Genomic DNA, 18,897 nt, shown 5'->3' with positions numbered 1-18,897 from the left:
TGTGTGTATAAAAATTTTAATGTGATGGAAAAGTTAAAAGTTTGAAGAAAAAGTTTGGAACTAAACTCGGCCTTCTACTGAAAATGAACCTGCATGTGCAAACCTGCTCAGTGCTCCAATATCGCCAGCATATGGATAGAAATCATGGCATTGATCACGACCAGATTGCAGCATGACAGGGTAACCATGTGGTGCGACAAGAAAACGGCAACACAGGCAACAAAGAGAATCAATCCTCTCTGATATCAAACTAAAACGAATAATTACAAGCAGTAAGTAGATGCCCACAAGAATGACCCTACCGCCCCACCACACACAACCAACATGGTACTACTACACTACTCTACAGGTTAACATCAGCACGCACATTCTAGGGGTCCAAAAACTGGGGCAAATGCAACAAGCTCCTACTGAAAATGTGGGGGCACTGAGACAGTCATGTAGCATCCACTGAAATCTGAGAGTATGGCCCCTCCACGCAGGGCCGTTTCTCGGTAGCGTCCTCCGAACCTTTGGGTTCGGCATGCGTTAGAAGGTCTTGGTAGAGTTTGACGGAATCCTTGGAGAATTCGGTCAGCGACTCGAATATGCTGGCCAGGCCGATCTTGAACCCGTTGAGAGTAACATCGTGCGTATCGCGCATACAGGCGTGGTGCTTCGCTTTCTCGGCCTCGACCCTCTTCCTCAGCACATTCAGCATTTCCTTCTTCTCCGACAGGTGCTCCATGCGCTGCTTCGCGTCCTGCTCAGGTCTGTGCTCCAGAAGCTTGGTCTCAATAACCTTGTTCTCTGCTCTCTTGTAAGCACTGATCTTCTTGTCCATCTCTTTCGCGAGGCTGTCCACCTTTCTTTTCTGCTGTTGCTCTTCCCCTTGCTTGAGCCATAGCACTCTCACGCTTCTGATGAAGTTTCTCATGGTGAAAGCTACCCGCTTGTTTTGAAACTTTGACAGCGTAGTGTACCAGTCATGACAAATCACGACCAAAGGTGGAGCACTGGACCTATCAGGAGCAATCGACGATATCCCTCGAGAATAACGGATGGTATCCGTTAGGATAAACTTGGAGAGCCAGCCATCAAGAGCTTCAATGTATGCTTTCTGAGCACTGACATAGATCATAAAGCAGGACCTCCAGTTACGCAGTTCAGCCTCCAACTTAAGAGTAGCATGCCGCTGGGCATCGTTACAGAATTTGCCATAAGCAGGGCAGGTGAACGAATTCACCTCAAACATTATCTGTCTCTGGGTTTCATGTGAGTCCACCATTATTTTCCAAGTTCTTGTCAGCCTGCCAAGGAGGCAAGCAAACCATCAGTTTTAACAACAGGAATGGGACTAGCAGAACTTACCACACACGGATGTAAGGTCAGCTTACCCCTGCAAAAGCTCAACAAGTTGTGGTTGCAGTTCCTCATCCCGCAATTTTTGAATTCTATCAGATATTGATTCCGCTGCACGTAGAGAAACCCAGATCCTTGTGTACAAGTCTCTAACAGTTGTCCTAGTTTTTTCAGCGCAGCGCAGTTCTGAACCTTTGGCGTCTTGGTTCCTCAGCTGCACGCACTTCTTCTCATAAGTTTGTCGGATTTGATCTATAGCCTGAACAGTATCAAATACGATGAAAATACATTAGATAACTAAACAAAATGTCTTGACTGAACATGCTACCGGAGTACAAGATGAAGTAATCAGAGAGCTAACAAACAACATAAACTGTTTTTTGGACAAAAGGCCCATGGCCCAGCTTTTTACCTAAAGTATAACATGTTCAGAACAAAGTATTGCTGGGAATACCAGCTTTCGAAACACCGCCCAAAACATTCTACCTACACGACAGGCCAAACGACAAAGAAAAGGAACGTCTGAAAAACTTGAACCTGCCGAAACATCCAACATCCCACAGACAAGAGCAGCGAAACCCTCCTGGACACAAAAGCAACATAAACTGTGGTACTTTGTATTTCGAACATCATCTAACAAAGTTGGTGAGATGAACCGTATGGCCGTATCCACAATGCACCCAATGTAGCTTTCAGACTTAGCTTCATTCGCTAATTTGATCATCAGGTAGTGCCGCTTTAGCTCAGAAAATTAGTTGTTTCAACCATAGATGGAACAATAGCACCATGCACGTAAAGATAATCTAATATACACCATGTTCTTTATTTATGCAGCGAAATGAAAGTCAAATGGCAATCAGATAAAAGAACTCAGCAAGATCAAATGGAATCATCAACAAAGTATCAATAACACACCTTAACTTCTTCATAGAGTTTCTTCTCCCAGGCATACAATCTCCCTAAAGTCTGTGAGTGACTTCCTGACTTCATTCCGCCATAGTCATCGAATATATCACTCTTAGTTTCACTCTTGTCTGTCCATGACAAACTGTTCGAGCTGGCTCCCAGCTCACTCCTGTAGGATGAGGACACCGATGATGGGGATCGGTGCCATGTAATGGCATGGATTATTTTTGATGAATTTTCTGCACCAAGAAACCTCAAAGTTAAATATTACACATACTAGTAAGTGATAATACCATGTGCTAATAATGTTCAGATGTGGTCAAACTCCTCAATCTTAATACAAAGATATGCAAGACTTAACAGTATTCCCGAAAAAAAAAGGGGGCTAAGAATGTACTGTCGACCAAAGAATAGTATCAAATGAATTGCTCAAACAGGACTGAAAGAACAGATTCATGATACTAATCATCAAGCAGGCGCCTTTAGCCTTTTGAAGCCCGAAAAGAATTCCTTTGGCTACCAACAATCATCAAGAACACCATATAGTAGCATCAAAAGGGATATAAAATGGTCCAATGAAATGACTGCAAAGTGGAAAAGGGGATAACAAATTGACAGTGGGTGGCTATTACATCAGCCAAAGAATATTTAAAGGCACTTTTTTAAGAAATATGCTCTGTCTAATCTCCAGAGGCACAGGCGGTCCTAAACAAAGAACAGTACCATCTAAAATTCCATGATACCCTGAGTATAAAAAGGCAGTATATCCAAGTTTATAACAAATGCCTTTCTCTTAGATATAAAAAGATCTATCCAAAACCACTCAAAACTCGCAGCTTTTACCCCCCAAAACCTTGCGATTTCCACAAACAGCAAAAGGGATTTGTCCATCCCTTCTTGGCAGTACAATGTGTGTGGCATAGATCGAGTAAAGTGGCAGTAAGAAAAGAGAGAGAAATCGAGGTGAGGAAAAGTTAATGAGACGCAGTTAAGAGAAGGCGAGACCTTTGAGCTCGGGGACACGGGAGGCGGCCTCCAGCATGGCGGTGACCTCCTTGCCGGCCTCGGCGGCGCGCGCGAAGAGCTCCTCGATCTCCTTGAGCGCCGCGAGCAGCTCGCGCCCGGGCTGCGACACGGCCACCTCCAGCCCGCCGCCGCGGCCGCCATTGTTGCTCGCTACCTCGCACACGTCTTTGGCCTCTTCTTGCTTGGTCACTCCGAGCGAAGTTTCCGCTGCTTTGGGGGTCTTGGCGTTCGCCGCCGCCGCGGACTTTGCCCCCTCGTCGTCTTCCTCCTCCGCCTCCTCCAGCTCCGGGATCCCCTCCCGCTCCCTCACCGCGCGCATCTCCTCGTCGCTGATGGCCGCGGCCGCCACCTCCTCCGTTCCGTAGAACGGGTTAAAGAAATCCCACCCTCCAACCGCCGACGCCGCAGGAGGCGGCGGCGGCGGCGTCGCCGTCGCCGTCTCCGGTGGGGCGTAGTAGTAGGGGCACCCCAAATCCGGCGTCCGCGCGCCGCCGCTGTCATCCACCTCCGCCTTCCCCTCCTCCTCCTCCTCCCCCTGCGCCACCGAGGCGAGCGCCGCGGGCGCGGGGGCGGGGGCGGGGGACGCGGGGGGCGAGCCCGTCGGGGTGGGGAGCGTGATGAGTATCGGCGCCGGCGCGGTGTGGCGCGCGACGAACACGTCCACCGCGTCGGCGACCGACCGCAGCGCCGCCGCGTACGCCGCGTGCGCCCCGGCCAGCGCGAACCTCCGGTCCGCCGCCGCCTTGATGAGCCGCTTTCGGTCGCGGCACACCGCCACGGGGTCCCCGCACCCGCCCCCGCCCCCGCCGCCGGCGAGGCGGGACGCGGCGCAGTTCCCCATCCCACCACCACCACCACTAAACGAGGGTTTTGTGCAGGGTTTAGAGGAGAGTGAGAGTGAGAGTGATGGGGAGGAGAGGAGTGGTCAAAGTCAAAGTGGGGGTGTGTGCAAGAGACAGTGGGAGAGATGAGAGGAAGGGTGGTGAAGGTGAGGTTTTGTTGGGGGAGGAAGAAAGGGGGGGTAGGAGCCCTAAATTCTGATGATGATGGCAAGGGAATCTTTGGTGATTTGTTTATGTGGGCCACAAAGATTTGGGTTTTGTGGGGTTGGGGAGGAGTGATGTGCCATTATGGCACATGAATATTGCTATGGTGACCAAATGAATACTCTTGGATTGACCACTTAACCCTCTCCTTTCATTTCATCGATGCAGGACATTCCCGGTACACTAATGTACTGAGTGGCTCGCACTGGTTAGGTTGGTGTGGCGGCTTTAGCTCGACCTAGCTCGTGCCCGGCAGAGAGCGTGGACTCGCCGATAGGAATGTGGGAGGTTCCTCTTGCGATACTGATGTGTTTTCTATTTGTCGATATTGTTGTGATCGCCCTCCATAGTACTCCCTCCGTCAAAAAAAAAAAGAAAAAGATAAATCATATGTTTCCGTGTCTAACGTTTGATAGTCCGTCTTATTTAAAAAAATTATGAAAAAAAAATTAAAAAGACAAGTCACGCATTAAAGTATTAATCATGTTTTATCATCTAACAACAATGAAAATACAAATTATAAAAAAAATTCATATAAGACGGACAGTCAAACGTTGGACACGGAAACCCAGGGTTTGTCTTATTTTAGGACGGAGGGAGTAAGAAATACCATAATAACCTTAAGGAATTTCATTAGATTGTCTTCACCTTGAAGAATCAAGCTTGGAATTACATCTTTTGCCACCCATAAGCCCCTTGTGCAATAGGCATGCCCCTACGTGACGCTTACAACCCCCTTCCCTTAGCATAGTTTATGAGCGGGTGGCGGCTAGAGAGGAAAGAGGCATATCTAGAGAAGGAAGAGGTAGATTTATAACGATTGTACTAGGAGGATCTCGCCACTGTCGCAATCACCAACCATGGAACTCATCGGCCAAAGCCGCTTCTAACTCATCGCATCATGATGCTTGTGGGTCGATTTGTGCTGTTTTAGAGCTCATCGGCCTATGCCATCTTTTAATATATATACTTGCTTTAGATCTATACAACTACATAGCTCAATAATTGTCCCTAGTCAAACCAAGTCGATCAAGATTCGGAGTGGTAAGCATAAAAGCAAAAGGAGTTCTAATCGGGGACAGGCGAGGAGTAGACAAATTGCGCTTGGAGGCGAGTGGGAAGCTGGTTGCGACAACGATGGGATCAGACTGGTGACGTTGGAGCTAAGACAACAAACAACGATAGGGTCTAAGAATCATAGGGCTTAGAGAGAAAATAGAGAAGAATTGAGGATTTAAAAAGTTATCCGCGAAAAAGTAATGAAGAAAGCTTTTGTAAAATAAAAATCATTTTGTAGCATGAAAAGCGCGTCCATAAGTACTACTTCATCCGTTTCATGTTATAAGATGTTTTGACTTTGGTTAAAGTCAAACTGCTTCAAGTTTGACTAAATTGTAGAAAAAAAATAATAACATTTTCAACCCAAGACAAATTTATTATGAAAATATATTCAATTATTGTTTTAATAAAACTAATTTGGTATTATAAATATTATTATATTTGTCTATAAACTTAGTCAAATTTAAATTAATTTGACTTTAATTAAAGTTAAAAACGTTTTGTAACTTGAAACGGAGGGAGAACTCATGATCCCTAAGCTACAGAAAACGCCCCTGAGCCATGGGGGAGTATGTAGTATCCTGGAGTCCAGATGGATTCGTGGACTGAACTAAAAAGAAAACATACATTACACAAAGTTCACTTATTCTTATCCATGGAGAAGATTTGGGAAAACGTCATGCGAGCAGCGGCAAATCATCGAACGTAAAAGTAGATTCCGTCGTCGACCATGCTGATTCATGCGTGCAATGATGATGATGCAGTGCTGCAGAGAGCAGGCTATTAACCTGCATACAGTACTGTAGGAGTATGCCGCAACAACAAGAAGATGATGTTGTGCAACCACAACAAGCACAAGAGGAAGAAGACGATGTTGACTCAAGTTTGCTAAAACTGTGACATGTGAGTAAACCAATTATACCCAACTATTATTCCCCTCTCGCCGGCCCAGCAACTGAAAAAAGCAATCAACGACCTCAATTGATTGACCTCATCCGCATGACACGAACAAATCCCAGTACTTTCTTCGCCTTAAAATATACTCTGCTCATCTCAAAACATAAAAAATTAGTATCGAACTAAACACATCCTAGCATTATCAACACATCCGTACCTATCTAGATTATAGATTCGTAGTGTTAGGATGTGTTTCATTTAATACTAAAATTTTATATATTTTTTGGATAAGGATAGTAGTTATTTGATATTATCTACTCTGTATTATTTCTATCCAAATATATAGTTGTGATATCAAATTTGGTACTGGAGAGCTATATTTTGAAATGGGTTTGGAAAAGGGGTGCTACGATTTCGCACAGGAGCAAAGTACAAAAAGGCAAATGGTTCTCACTTGCTACTCCTATGAATGCCGGCCTTGCAGCTGGCAGCGAAGAAACCCATCGGTGAACACCGAACAGTACTATGCTCTCCTGCTCCGTTGTTTCAGACACCGGGCTGGCTGCCTCCGATCATTGCATTTGCATGGCTCCAATGGCTGCTGCTCCCATCATTGCGTTGCGCTCCGGCTCGCTGCTACTCCCTTCATCTCAAAATATAATAATTTTTGTTTAGATGAGATGTATCCTAATACTATAAATCTAGACATGAGATCTGTTCAGATTTGTAGTACTATAATACATTCCATTTAACCAAAAATTACTATTATTTAGGATGGAGTATGCTGCTACTAGCTCGTCCATCCTTTTCATACGTTTTCCGCCGCTGCAGCTGTGCGGTGTCACGGATGAGCAGCAGCTAAGCCGCCACCAATCCTCCAGTTTCCTGCCAATTTATCCATCACCTTACTCCTACTGATCTCCTTGTGACTCGTACTAATTGAGTAGTGACAGTATTATGATATTGTCTCAACTCTCTTCTCCATGTAATGCTGGAGTTAAACAATTGGGGACAAAGACGACAAAGCAGGTTTGCTGCCGGTCGTTGCAACTAGCTGATTAAACAATCTGACGAGCCCAAGTTACAAGGGCAACGGGTGTTCTTGTTTGCTGTCACCTAGACGCTCATCACACGGCCCCAGTTTTATCTCTTTCCAATGGACGGCTCGATCCTTACCCAGGGGTACACGACAATTTTCACTAAATTTCGATATTTTCAGATCAAATTTGCTGCTTATAATCATTCGAAATTTACCTCCAAATCTGTTCATCACGTAGACATCTCAATTTTTTTTTTGCCATTTTCGACCTGCTTTCGTACGGAACGTGAACCCTTCACAAATTCACAAGCATCGGGCAGCATCAAACCAGTGGCTTATGCGGGTTTACGATATCGCGTGGTTACTACATGCTTATCATACTAACCTCATGCGATAGCCTTCTCGGTTTTTAAAACTCTCTTCTTCCAGGGATACCTAACGGTTTTTACGGTTATTCCCATGGACAACGGTAACCTTTACCAAAACGGTAAAAGTAAAAACCCTGTTGTGTGCACGGCCGCAGCATGATGTGGTGGGCGACATGGAGAAATCAGGTCCGGCTTTCCTGGAGCACGAAGAAATCTCTGAACTTTTTGCGTTCGACGTGAGATGAGAGAGCTACCAACAAAAACAAACAGCAACAACCGGAATTCAGCGTTGGGTGTGTGTCCACAGGAAATATGCAGTGCAATTTGCTTTATCTGTCTGAACCCTCTACACACATATCTCGGTCGTGTACTGTGCGTGACACGCGTGAGAGTTATCTGTGCATTTTTTTCTGATGGCGCTGTAGCAATCTGGTGGGCACACAGCACAGGTGCAGAGTGGTCGTCATGAATGGTCAGTGACAAACAACACTGGTCCGGTGTATGGATCAATTACTGTGTCCTTCATCTGAAGAAATTTACTGTGTCCTTTGCCTTCTTCCTGCCTCCTTTTAATTCTCCCCTGTGTTTTCTTAATGAATACCGCGAAAAAAAAAACTCCCTCCGTCCAATAATATTTGCAAAGTTTTTCTTCAAGAATTATGATTTCTTAAAAACTGTCGAAGTACTTTTTTTTTGAAAACTTTTAACTGTAAACTGCATTTGTAATTACAATGTACATACATTATAATGATTGTATTTAACTTATTTGCAAATGATATGGAAGTTAAATGTGTTTTTAGATACTTATCATATATAGAAGTTATAAATATAGTTATAGTATACTAGTTACAATATAATTATACTATAGTTATATTTAAAAGTTTTTAAAAAATAACTTGCGGTAGTTTTCCAGGTAGTTTGACTAGTTTCAAAGAAATCAAGGTTGAGGTGAGAAATTATCTAACTCCAGTGTTTCAATTTTAAGATTTAATTTTAGAGTTGACTTTAATATTTTTTCATCGTAATTTATTTTTCAGTATTAGTTTTAAGTCACTAAGAATACATATAAAAAATATTGCGCAAAAAACAAATACTTTTGGCTAATAAGTGTGATGGGTCATGATCAGCCCAGGTGAAGTGGTGGAGCGGATTATAATTGTTGAAATAACGTAATAATCAGGATTATATTCTTGATAAATTTTAAACCCTTATATTCATATATACAAAGTACTCCTCCCTCTGTCCCATTTTAAGTGCAAATATGATTTTCCGTGCACAATTTTAACCGTTTGTCTTATTTATTTTTTTTTTTGAAAATTTTAAAAAACATAAGTCACATATAAAGTACTATTCATATTTTATCATCTCATAACAATAAAAATACTAATTATAAAAAAATTAAATAAGACGGACAATTAAAATTGGGCACGAAAACTTATGGTTGCACTTAAAATGGAACGGAGGGAGTACATCCATCTTAAAATATGGAGAAAGTCACGTATCTTAGAATTACGAATTCTAATATGAAGAGATATTTGTTTAAATTTATAGTACGATTGTATTAAATCCGATTGAGTTGTTATATTTTAGAACAAATAAAAAGTATACTACCTCTGCCACCAATACTAGTATTATAGGACCTGTTTGGTAGAGCTGCAAATTCTAAATTTAGCTCCAGGAGTTGGGTCTGGAGTGGAGTTGTGGAGCTGCCTAAACCCAGCTCCACATCTCTAGTTCCGGCCCAGTTTGGCACAGCTCCAGCTCTAAACAGTCTAGATCCTCCGTTTTTGGGAGCGGAGTTGACAGAGCTGCTCCACAAATTTGTACTACGGGGGTAGAGCTGGGTTTTCGCTGCTCCACAGCTCCACTCCAACCCAAAAGACCCACTGCCCTTTAAATTTTCTTTTACATATTTACACAAAAAGACACTCAACTACCCCTAACTCATCTCTCACCTCTCTCTCTCCCTCCCGTCACCCTCAGTCCCCACTCCGACGGGCTCGACGGCGGCCGGCGCGCTGTTGGCGGCGAGGTCGACAGCGGGCGGCGGGGTTGACGGCGCACGGCGGGGCGGCGCGTGGTGGGCGGCGTGAAGCGGGTGTTGCGCGGCCGGCGTGTGGCGGGCAGCGGCCGGAGTAGGGGACATCGCGTGGCCGGCGTGCGGACCGTGGTGTCCGGCGCACGGACTGTGGTGGCCGGCCGCACACGGGGACGGTGACGGCACAGTTGCTGCTGACACTGCGATTTGGGATTTTTTTTTTTAATTTCAGATCTGGAGCTCAAAAACTACCAAACACTTTTTAGCAGGTCTCCAGCTCCCACTGGAGTGGGAGTTGGAGTTTGGAGCCCTACCAAACGGGACCTTATTTTGTGAGAGAGCTCCACCCAGCTCCACTCCTATTTTAGATGAAGCTGAAACTGTTTGGCTGTGCTCTAACTTCAGAAGAGATGGAGCTAGAACTCAAGCTGTGCTAAACAGGACAACCGGAGAAACGTCGTTGGGTTCAATGTAGACGTCGTCGGTTTGTTGGGCGGTAAGATTCATGAGCAGAGCACAAGATTATCAAACTGTGACTGGTTGCTGGATGGATACTGGATAGTGGAGGGGGAACGCGTCACCGTAAAGGCTGCAGAGTCCGCGAGAGAACCGAGGTTTCGAGGCAGCCACACTGCCGCTACCACCGCTGCTGCTGTTTAATCTACTGTATTGAGTAGCTAGTGCGCCATGCTGCCGCCGTTGCCGTGTGCACGGGACGACGACACCGTGACCGCTGCTGCTGCCCTCCTCGCCTGTGACGCAGGTTGCGTAGGCCTGGTTTAGTTTCCAACCTTTTTTTTAAAAAAATTTAATTTTTTATGGCATCAAAACTTTCCTACACATATAAACTTTTAACTTTTTATTAAATCGTTTCAATTTCAATTAAACTTTCAATTTCAATGTAAACATACCCCTGGTGGAGTCGTGGCGCCATTGACCAACCTTTCAGCTACGCGCGCAGGTAGCCGTAGCACTGACGACCGTAATGCGGTCCCAGTACTCTGATTATATAATACCGTATGTGAAAACAGTAGGATTTCTCATTCGTGGTGGTAGTATGATGGGAACTTCCTCGCCCAGCTTTTTTTTTCTCTCTCGGGTTTTCGCTGACTTATACTTCATTCATCCGTTTCATGAAAAGAAATCAAATCCTGACTTTTCAAATTTTGATTTTTTTTAAAGAGGGTGTATGTGTGTGAAATCGAAAATTTCTGGAGTGGGCATGTCATTATATTTGTGGTTTAGTAGTAACATGTGCTTTTGTGGTTTCATTTAAGTTTGTTGTGCAAATGGCTATTCAAGCTTTTTAATGGTGATGGTCTATGGCAAAACTTTTTGCGCAACAAGTACTTAAAAGGTAAACCCCTCTCCCACATGTCACACAAACCAGGAACATCCTAATTTTGGGCTGGCTTAATGAAAGTAAAAGATCAATTTTATCAGTATGGATCTTTTAAACTTGGTAATGGGATGGAAATAAGATTTTGGGAAGACACATGGTTGGGCTTGCAACCTCTCAAATATCAATATCCTTCTATGTACAATGTGGTTCGAAAGAGACATTCTACTTTGGCAGAGGTTGTGAGCACAACACCGTTGAATGTTTCATTCCGACGATCAATTGTAGGACCAAAGTTAGTTGAGTGGAATGATTTGATTTCTCGACTAGCTAACATAACCCTGTCAAATGAAAATGATTGCTTTATTTGGTTGCTACATAAAAATGGCCATTTTTGGTCAAATCCATGTATAATGTGATCATCAATTCCAATGTAAGAATCTACAAGAGGATGCTATGGGAGGTAAAGGTACCACTAAAAATCAAAGTATTTATGTGGTTTCTTTAAAAAAAATAATCTTGACGAAAGATAACCTCATAAAGAGAAAATGGAGGGGAAACAAGCAATGTTGTTTTTTAATACACAAGAGACTATCCAACATCTTTTCTTTGACTGTCATGTTGCACATTTTGCTTGACGATGTGTCTTCTTTGCCTTCAATATCCTTCCTCCCCACAATGCAAAATATATTTTTGGTAACTGGCTAAGGGGAGTGCCTAGACCCAAAAAAAATGATTTTATTTGGAGCTAGTGCTCTATGTTGGTCAATTTGGCGTTGCCGTAATGATATAGTTTTTAACCATAAAAAATGACTAACATCATGCAGGTTATCTTCATGTGTTCCAATTGGCTCTACTCTTAGTGTATGATGCTTTTACAGGAACAACATGATACTATATGCAATGGTGCTACACGCTTGGAATTGGTAGCCAAGGAACTTTTACTCCAGTTTGAATAGCGTAGTACCTACAGAATTTCGTGATAGAATCTACGTAATTTTAAAAAACATTATTTTAGTACATCATATTATCAGCAGAAGTTGGGGGTTTGTCCCATCTCGCCTTTTTTAAGTTCTTTTCTGTTCATTTCTGGACTTTTTAGCTGTGTGTCTACGGGTAGAGGCCGGAGATGTAACCCATTTCCATTGTCTAAGAAAATTTAAGCTTGGCATTGATTGTAAGCTGGTATCGAACTCTTCAGTAAAAGCCGAGGGGCTCTCGAACTCCCGAGACACACCGAATAGATATTTCCAGATGGGCCCAAATCCTGCCATATATTCGGCCAGAATTGTTTTCTTCAATTTACCCAGATTGAGGCCCATTCAAATCAGGCCTTAATTACATAACAATCTAACGATTCAAAATTATATGAAAGATACATATAAGTTATACTGTATTTACATTATAATTGCACTAGATTATACTGTAATTACATATGTCAAATTTTTAGGAGAAAATTTATCGACAAATATATAGTAAAATTGTTCGTGGTTTCGTTCAGCTTGATTTCGCTTGACACATCGAATAGACTTTCCAGATGGGCCCAAATCCTGCCATATATGGGCCAGAATTGTTTACTTCAATTTACCCAAATTGAGGCCCATTCAAACCAGGCCTTAGTGGGCCTTCCAACTCGATCCGATCCGATCCGATCCAACTCATCCGACCACGACGTCTCGTCCGGATCAGGTCGTCTTCCTCCTCCGCCTCCCCACTTGCGGGAGAGAAGAGAAGGTTCAGAGTAGCACACGCTGCACCGCGCGCAGCCTCGAACTCGAGGAGAGGGAGATTTGGCCCCCCGATGGCGAGGCCGAGGGCGCCGCTGCTGCGGCGGATGCTGCTGCTGTGCGCGGTGGCGGCCTCCTGCTCCTACTACCTCCTCGTCCTCCACGCGCAGGCCTCCGTGCCGCCGCGCTACGACGGGTTCGCCTACGGGGACGCCGCCACCGCCGCCTGGAAGGACACCATCCTCGTCGAGGCCTTCCTCGACCCGCTCTGCCCCGACAGCCGCGACGCCTGGGCGCCCCTCAGGCTCGCCGTCGACCGCTACGCCCCCAGGGTCTCCCTCATCGTCCACCCCTTCCCCCTCCCGTAAGAGTTCCTTGCTCTCTCTCTACCGTATTTGTAGAATTGTGATGCTCTATTCCCAGTATTCGTTGCCGCAAAGGGGAAATTTCTCTTTTTTTTTCTTTTTCTTTTTTTTACTTTTCTATCTATATGAAACGGGAACTGGAAGTATTATAGTATGTGTGACCTCACAGTTTTTTAGATAGGATAGCAAATTGATCCTGAGATAGATAAACTGGTGTAATTTTTGCGGGTCTGGTAGTCTGTCTTGCTTGCACTGACTAATTTGGATAGCAAATTGCCCTAATTTAACTGACAATCCTCATATGTAGGTGTTATGGATAAAGGTTGTTTAAACAAGAAATCCTCTACCATTTTTGTTATGAGAAAAGAAACCGTGATAGAGTTAACTGCAGAAGATAAGAAAATGGCCGGAGCAACATTGACATATGTGGTGCCATCCCATCAGGCCACCACAATGCAATGAGCCCAAACAACGACTAAAATGTAAAACCCTAGGAAAGCCAAACACGAGTTCATGGCATAGTCACTGCTGTGGAATTAGCCAATAGGGTTGTGAATGTTCAGATTCATTGCAGCTTTATGTCCATAGAAGATGTGAAATTGGGAATTACCTGATAGCAAGCTAGTTTCCATCTCATCATAGTTAGTTTTTTGATATACTCCCTCCATATTTTTTTGTTTGACGTTGGTTAGCTCAAAATTGAACTAACCAACGTCATACATTTGTGCATGGAGGTAGTAGGTCTGTACAATTACAACGGTTGTTTTTATGTTGGTTTCTGCCCTTCTGTTTTTGGTTGAAATTCTGTCCTGCTTTGTACTGTGTTTGATCATACACTGTTCATTGCATGGCATGGTTCATAGCAAAGGGTTGTGCTGGGTTATTTCCTTTTAACCGGTTATCTTTGGATCAAACACCTGGACAGCGGTTGACGTTTCTGGTTTATCTGAGGAATCTTTGGTATCAGGTAGATTAAATTTCGTTCAAATATTAAGGATTCCAATCCTGATCCTGCCATCCAAACAGACCTGTAATGGCAGCTTGTGATACAGAACAATTTATTTGTTAATCAAACTTGCTATGCAGAACCTTGTTTTTGTAGGATCAACCGTTCAAGTGAATGAATCAAATACAGACCAATCTGATGCTATCTATTAAATCCAAGAACTGCATTTCCTTGATATTAAAGTGTTAAGTGTCTTCAATTTAGACAGCAGATGGTTGGGTATTGCTTCATGTGCTGGGTTGAGGTCATTGTTTTTATTGAGTTTGCCCTTTTCTATTGTTATACTAAAAAAGCAACAAATTATTCTTACACTTTCTACTGTAAAATTGCAGGTACCACACCAATTCATTCCTTGCCTGCCGTGCACTTTACATAGCTAACAAATTGAACTCATCATCGACCTATCCTTTGCTGGAGCTGTTCTTCAAGAGCCAGGTCCTTCACATTTTTCTTTACTATTCTGTATAATTGTTTGTGAATGCTAGTTAGGAAGCCATGTACAAGGATAAATCTTTCTTGCTTTCAGAATTTCAGTATCCTCATAAATCACAAAATGGCATTTGACTCTTGAATTTGATAGCTTTTTTTTTGTCATACAATTCATGCACTGCAGCTCCTTTTCTTAGTGCTTTACATGGTAGTTTTTCTAATATAGTTGAATTACAATACTGGATGAACACAAGCAGGGTAAGTTCTACAATGCCGCAACATCCTCACTATCGAGCACTGTTATAAGTGGCGAGATGTCAAAGCTGGCAGCACGGGTTGTCGGTAATTCGGTGTCTGAGTTCCAGTCAGGCTTCAGCGATATAAGGACTGACCTAGCAGCGAGGGTTTCCTTCAAGGTCAGCTTTACTACTGATTGCATCAAGTACATTGTTTGAATTCTTAAGCAGTTTCTCTTGACTTTTTTATCGTTCTTATTGATGGAAATGCCTCTGAATTATGGCTTTGTCCTGTTCTAGTATGGGTGCACGAGAGGAGTAGCCGGTGCACCGTTCTTCTTTGTGAACGGATTCCTTCAGCCTGGTGGTGGATCGCCTATTGACTACAGCACATGGGTCAGCATCCTGGATCCCCTCGCTGGGCAGCATGGCGATAGATTAGAGATGTTCACCTCTATGTAAGTATTTGAAGCGTGTTGTAAACTTGTAATAATGATTTTGGGAATACTAACAGTTCGTCTATTTGATGCAATAAATATTGATCTTAATTATACTGGAACATTTTCTACCAAGTGATGAGGGCAGACGCTAGAAGAGGTGGCATGTAGAACTTCACATCTCCAGCCCCAACTAAAATACTTGAAGTACCAGAGATAACTAAAATAACAGAAGTGACAATGTCTGTAGTGCTTCACCATTGTTCTTGCAGCTGGCATGCGTAATGCTGGTGTGAATCACATTTCTCCGGTGTTACCTTGGAGCCATTTTTGTTAAGTACATGGATGGGACTCTAGAGTATCCAGTTCTTATATGACATAAGATTACCTTCTATCTATTCTCTCCGTCCCATAATATAAAAGATTTTGAAAGGATGTGACACTTTACTATGAATCTTATGAATCTGGACAGGGATCCCTCCGGTTTTTCTTACAGTCTGGTGTATTCAGGTTACTTAATTAAGATATAAATCCATCATGTACTCTTATATATACGGTCGGTCTCCCAAAATACAATCAATCCGTTATTCGCAATACATCTCTCCTGTACAGGCTTTCAATTTCTCCAGTATCTGAAAGTTTCCCAATGCGTAACCACTAGCTCTTTTTCTCTCATTTCTGCTTATAAATTTGGATAAGCATCTCTCTGTCTAGTGGACTGGTGGGGATAGAAGATAAAGCAACGTGTGCTGTGTTGCCTTGGACCTTGGGGTGTTCAGTAACCTGTAGACAATAGACAAATGCAATGTTTACTGATGTTGCTTGCTCATTGGTTTGGTAGAACATCACCATCAGGCCAATCGAATCCAGAGCCTCATCAGGTGCAATGCATAGCCCCTACCTGCACTAATTTGCCTGCCACCCAAAGCTGCTAATTTAATGACCTAATCAAACGATCTTCTCAGGATCCTGTTCCTCATTCCCCCCACTGTTACAACTAAAAAGAGTTTGTGTGGCTGGGTTCGTTCTGATTAGGTCACCAAATCCTGCCCAGATTGCAAGATTTTCTGTGGCTGGCTAATCTACAAGGCATTAATCTGGCTCTTTTTTTTTGTGTGTGTGATTAGTGATTAGGTAGTAGCATCCGTGCATAGTATGTGACATGTGACCTTACGTTTCCTGGTGGTACACAAGCCGTGCGACGCGACCAACTCGACGTGGCTGGTGTATGAATATGATAAGGTTGTTTAATCAGCCTGATGATGAAATCACTCGGTTATCAGCTCAGCTCGTACAAGAGATCTCCTGCTCTTGTATGGTGTGGATGCTGCTGCAGTGCTACTAGTAACTGCTAGTCTCGCGTGTGCAGGAGCTTTCTCAAATTCTCATCAGAGTTTGATTTGCTGGTCCAGTGCCTGTCTGCCTGCCTGGGTTGGTTACTTGGTTGCCTTTTGTTCCACAGTCGGCGAATTTTTCACAAACCGTTGATCTATTCAGCCATTCAGCCAGCACAGAAGTACACCGGACAACATAGGCCCGATTCTTCTCCGCTTAATCACCGTATTTTTTAAATAGATTATAAATTTGCTCCATGCCAAAAAAAAAAAAGTTATGTTTGTTTGTCACAGCTCCAGCTCCACCTCTCCAGGAGCTGGAGCGCAACCAAGCAATTTTAACTCCACTTAAAATGAGAACAGAGCATTGCTGGATTTTGCACTACTCCGCAACTTCAGTCCAAACCTAACTTATAGAGTTAAATTTAGAAGTTAAAACTCTACCGAATGGGCACTTAGAAACTATTTCTACATGTTTATCATAACACTAATTTTAAATCATTAATAAAATTATTTTAAAATATTTAATTTGTCACCATAATTAATGTATAACCTACTTAAATAGTCCGCTCACTAACCTAAATCAAACCGGACATGGTGGAAGTCAGGTTTACATTTTCATTTGAAAATAAACTGCTTCTATACTAGTTTTAAGAGAAAAAATAAAGATAAAGACGACTTTCATTCAATATTAAAAAACCAGTTAACATCGACTAAAATGATTTTAGAAACTGGTCGGTTTTGAAAACAAACCAATCACTAAAATAGTTTTACGGCCTCATCTTTTGACTTATGCTTATAAGTTAAAATTTGAATTTTCAACCTTAAATGTAGAATTGATTTTAGGATTTTTTTTTCATCGTAGTTTATTTTTCTGCCAAAGTTTTATTTATAAATTATTTTTCGTTTACTACTGATACGTAGTTTCGAAACGATGGAAGGCCTCATCGGATGGCATATTATATGATATTTACAAACGAAAATCAATTTGTGAATAAAACTTTTATATATGTGTTTTTAGTGATCCAAAAGCAAAGGCTGAAAAATAAATTTCGATGAAAAAACCCAAAATCAGCTCCAAATTTATCGTTGAAAATTCAAATTTTAGCTGATAAGCATATGAATATGCCATAGGATGGGGGACCGGAGTCGTTAGAGATCGATCGGTTCTGTAAACCATGGTGGGCCACCACCAGCAATTGTGTGGTGAACCTGACGGCCGCGCCATGCTTGGTCCCCCCCCCCCCCCCCGGCGGCACGTCATGGTCGTGGTGTGTACTCGTCGTGTCAAAGGACGGTGAGTGTGGAAAACTGGGAATTTTGCTCTGCTTCTTCCCTAGCCTGAGGTGAACATGTTTGGATCTTTGCTACGGAGACGACGGATGGTCCCTTTCCCCTCCCTATTTTAGCAACGCGATCTTCGCCAGAAATTAACCAAAATCAGGGTGGAGCTTGAACAGTAAAGGAGAGCGTCACTCGTTTATTTTACTTTGCTTTGGATCAAGTTTAATCTAATACGGATGTTCAAAATAGACTGAGATGTGCATATATGATAAAAATTGATAAGTTATAGCTTATAAAATCTTTTGGACCGGGTTAATGGCTATCTCCTCTCTCCTGCATAGCTCTGCCCCTATTAGAATACCAGAATATATCAATCCAGTAATCCAAAAGGCTTTTCTAAAACTCTTGATTTTCTTTATTACATGAGAGCCACTGTTCTTTTTTTCCCCTTTTCACACTTCAGAATTAAACTGGTTCTTGTGGGAAAAAAAATAATGTGAACCTTCATGTTATAAAAAGTCTTTGAGATGGAAATATCTCGATAGGGAAATTGATCATATCAATGCCGTCTCACCACCCAGCCATACATCCAATGGAGCATATCCAAATCTGATAGTAACACAATTTATGAGCCATTTGGTTCCATTATTGCCATGCCGTTGTGAAAATAACGAACATTCTATTCCTTGTCCCACACAACCATCGGTTCGTGATCGGACGGTCTAAAACAAGCGGTACCAATCAGGCGCCATCATTCATACAATCACCTCCGGCCATCACACCAATCTCCCTCTTCATCACATCGGCATAAACATTTTTTTTTAGAAAAACAGCTTAAATGTAACGCTCACAACACATATACACTCACATATATAAATACACACACTCTATCTTTATGAGCACCCTCACAGGATTCCACGGTCAAATCTTGAGATTGACGAATTCACGACAAACGTCTCATTGTCGACGGGTAAATAATACAAGAAATCTAGCTAGTTGAACTACCCTCTCAAGAGCAAC

The 18,897-nt window shown here is 42.8% G+C and overlaps 2 protein-coding genes across 3 annotated transcripts; one reads left to right on the top strand and one right to left on the bottom strand.

The window, feature by feature from the left end:
• Positions 1–222: 222 nt before the first annotated feature.
• Positions 223–4,293, bottom strand: LOC127785247 (protein ALTERED PHOSPHATE STARVATION RESPONSE 1-like). The gene is made up of 4 exons (XM_052312680.1): positions 3,253–4,293; positions 2,257–2,486; positions 1,377–1,600; positions 223–1,289 (listed from the first exon to the last, which is right to left on the bottom strand). The coding sequence occupies exons 1-4, from the start codon at positions 4,112–4,114 to the stop codon at positions 437–439; spliced, it is 2,169 nt and encodes a 722-aa protein (XP_052168640.1). The 5' UTR covers positions 4,115–4,293; the 3' UTR covers positions 223–436.
• Positions 4,294–12,754: 8,461 nt separating this feature from the next.
• On the top strand, positions 12,755–15,764 carry LOC127783500 (uncharacterized). 2 transcript variants are annotated; one of them, XM_052310688.1, is made up of 5 exons: positions 12,755–13,150; positions 14,490–14,592; positions 14,844–15,002; positions 15,123–15,280; positions 15,408–15,764. In XM_052310688.1, the coding sequence occupies exons 1-5, from the start codon at positions 12,861–12,863 to the stop codon at positions 15,412–15,414; spliced, it is 717 nt and encodes a 238-aa protein (XP_052166648.1). In that variant the 5' UTR covers positions 12,755–12,860; the 3' UTR covers positions 15,415–15,764. The 2 variants fall into 2 exon arrangements, with proteins under 2 accessions (XP_052166648.1, XP_052166647.1); XM_052310687.1 differs by having other exon boundaries at positions 15,396–15,763.
• Positions 15,765–18,897: the final 3,133 nt, after the last annotated feature.

Source organism: Oryza glaberrima, chromosome 9 (assembly GCF_000147395.1).
Source record: "Oryza glaberrima chromosome 9, OglaRS2, whole genome shotgun sequence".
Classification (NCBI taxonomy): Eukaryota; Viridiplantae; Streptophyta; class Magnoliopsida; order Poales; family Poaceae; genus Oryza; species Oryza glaberrima.
The sequence above is the reverse complement of the archived record's forward strand: the minus strand, read 5'-3'. Positions and strand labels throughout refer to the sequence as shown.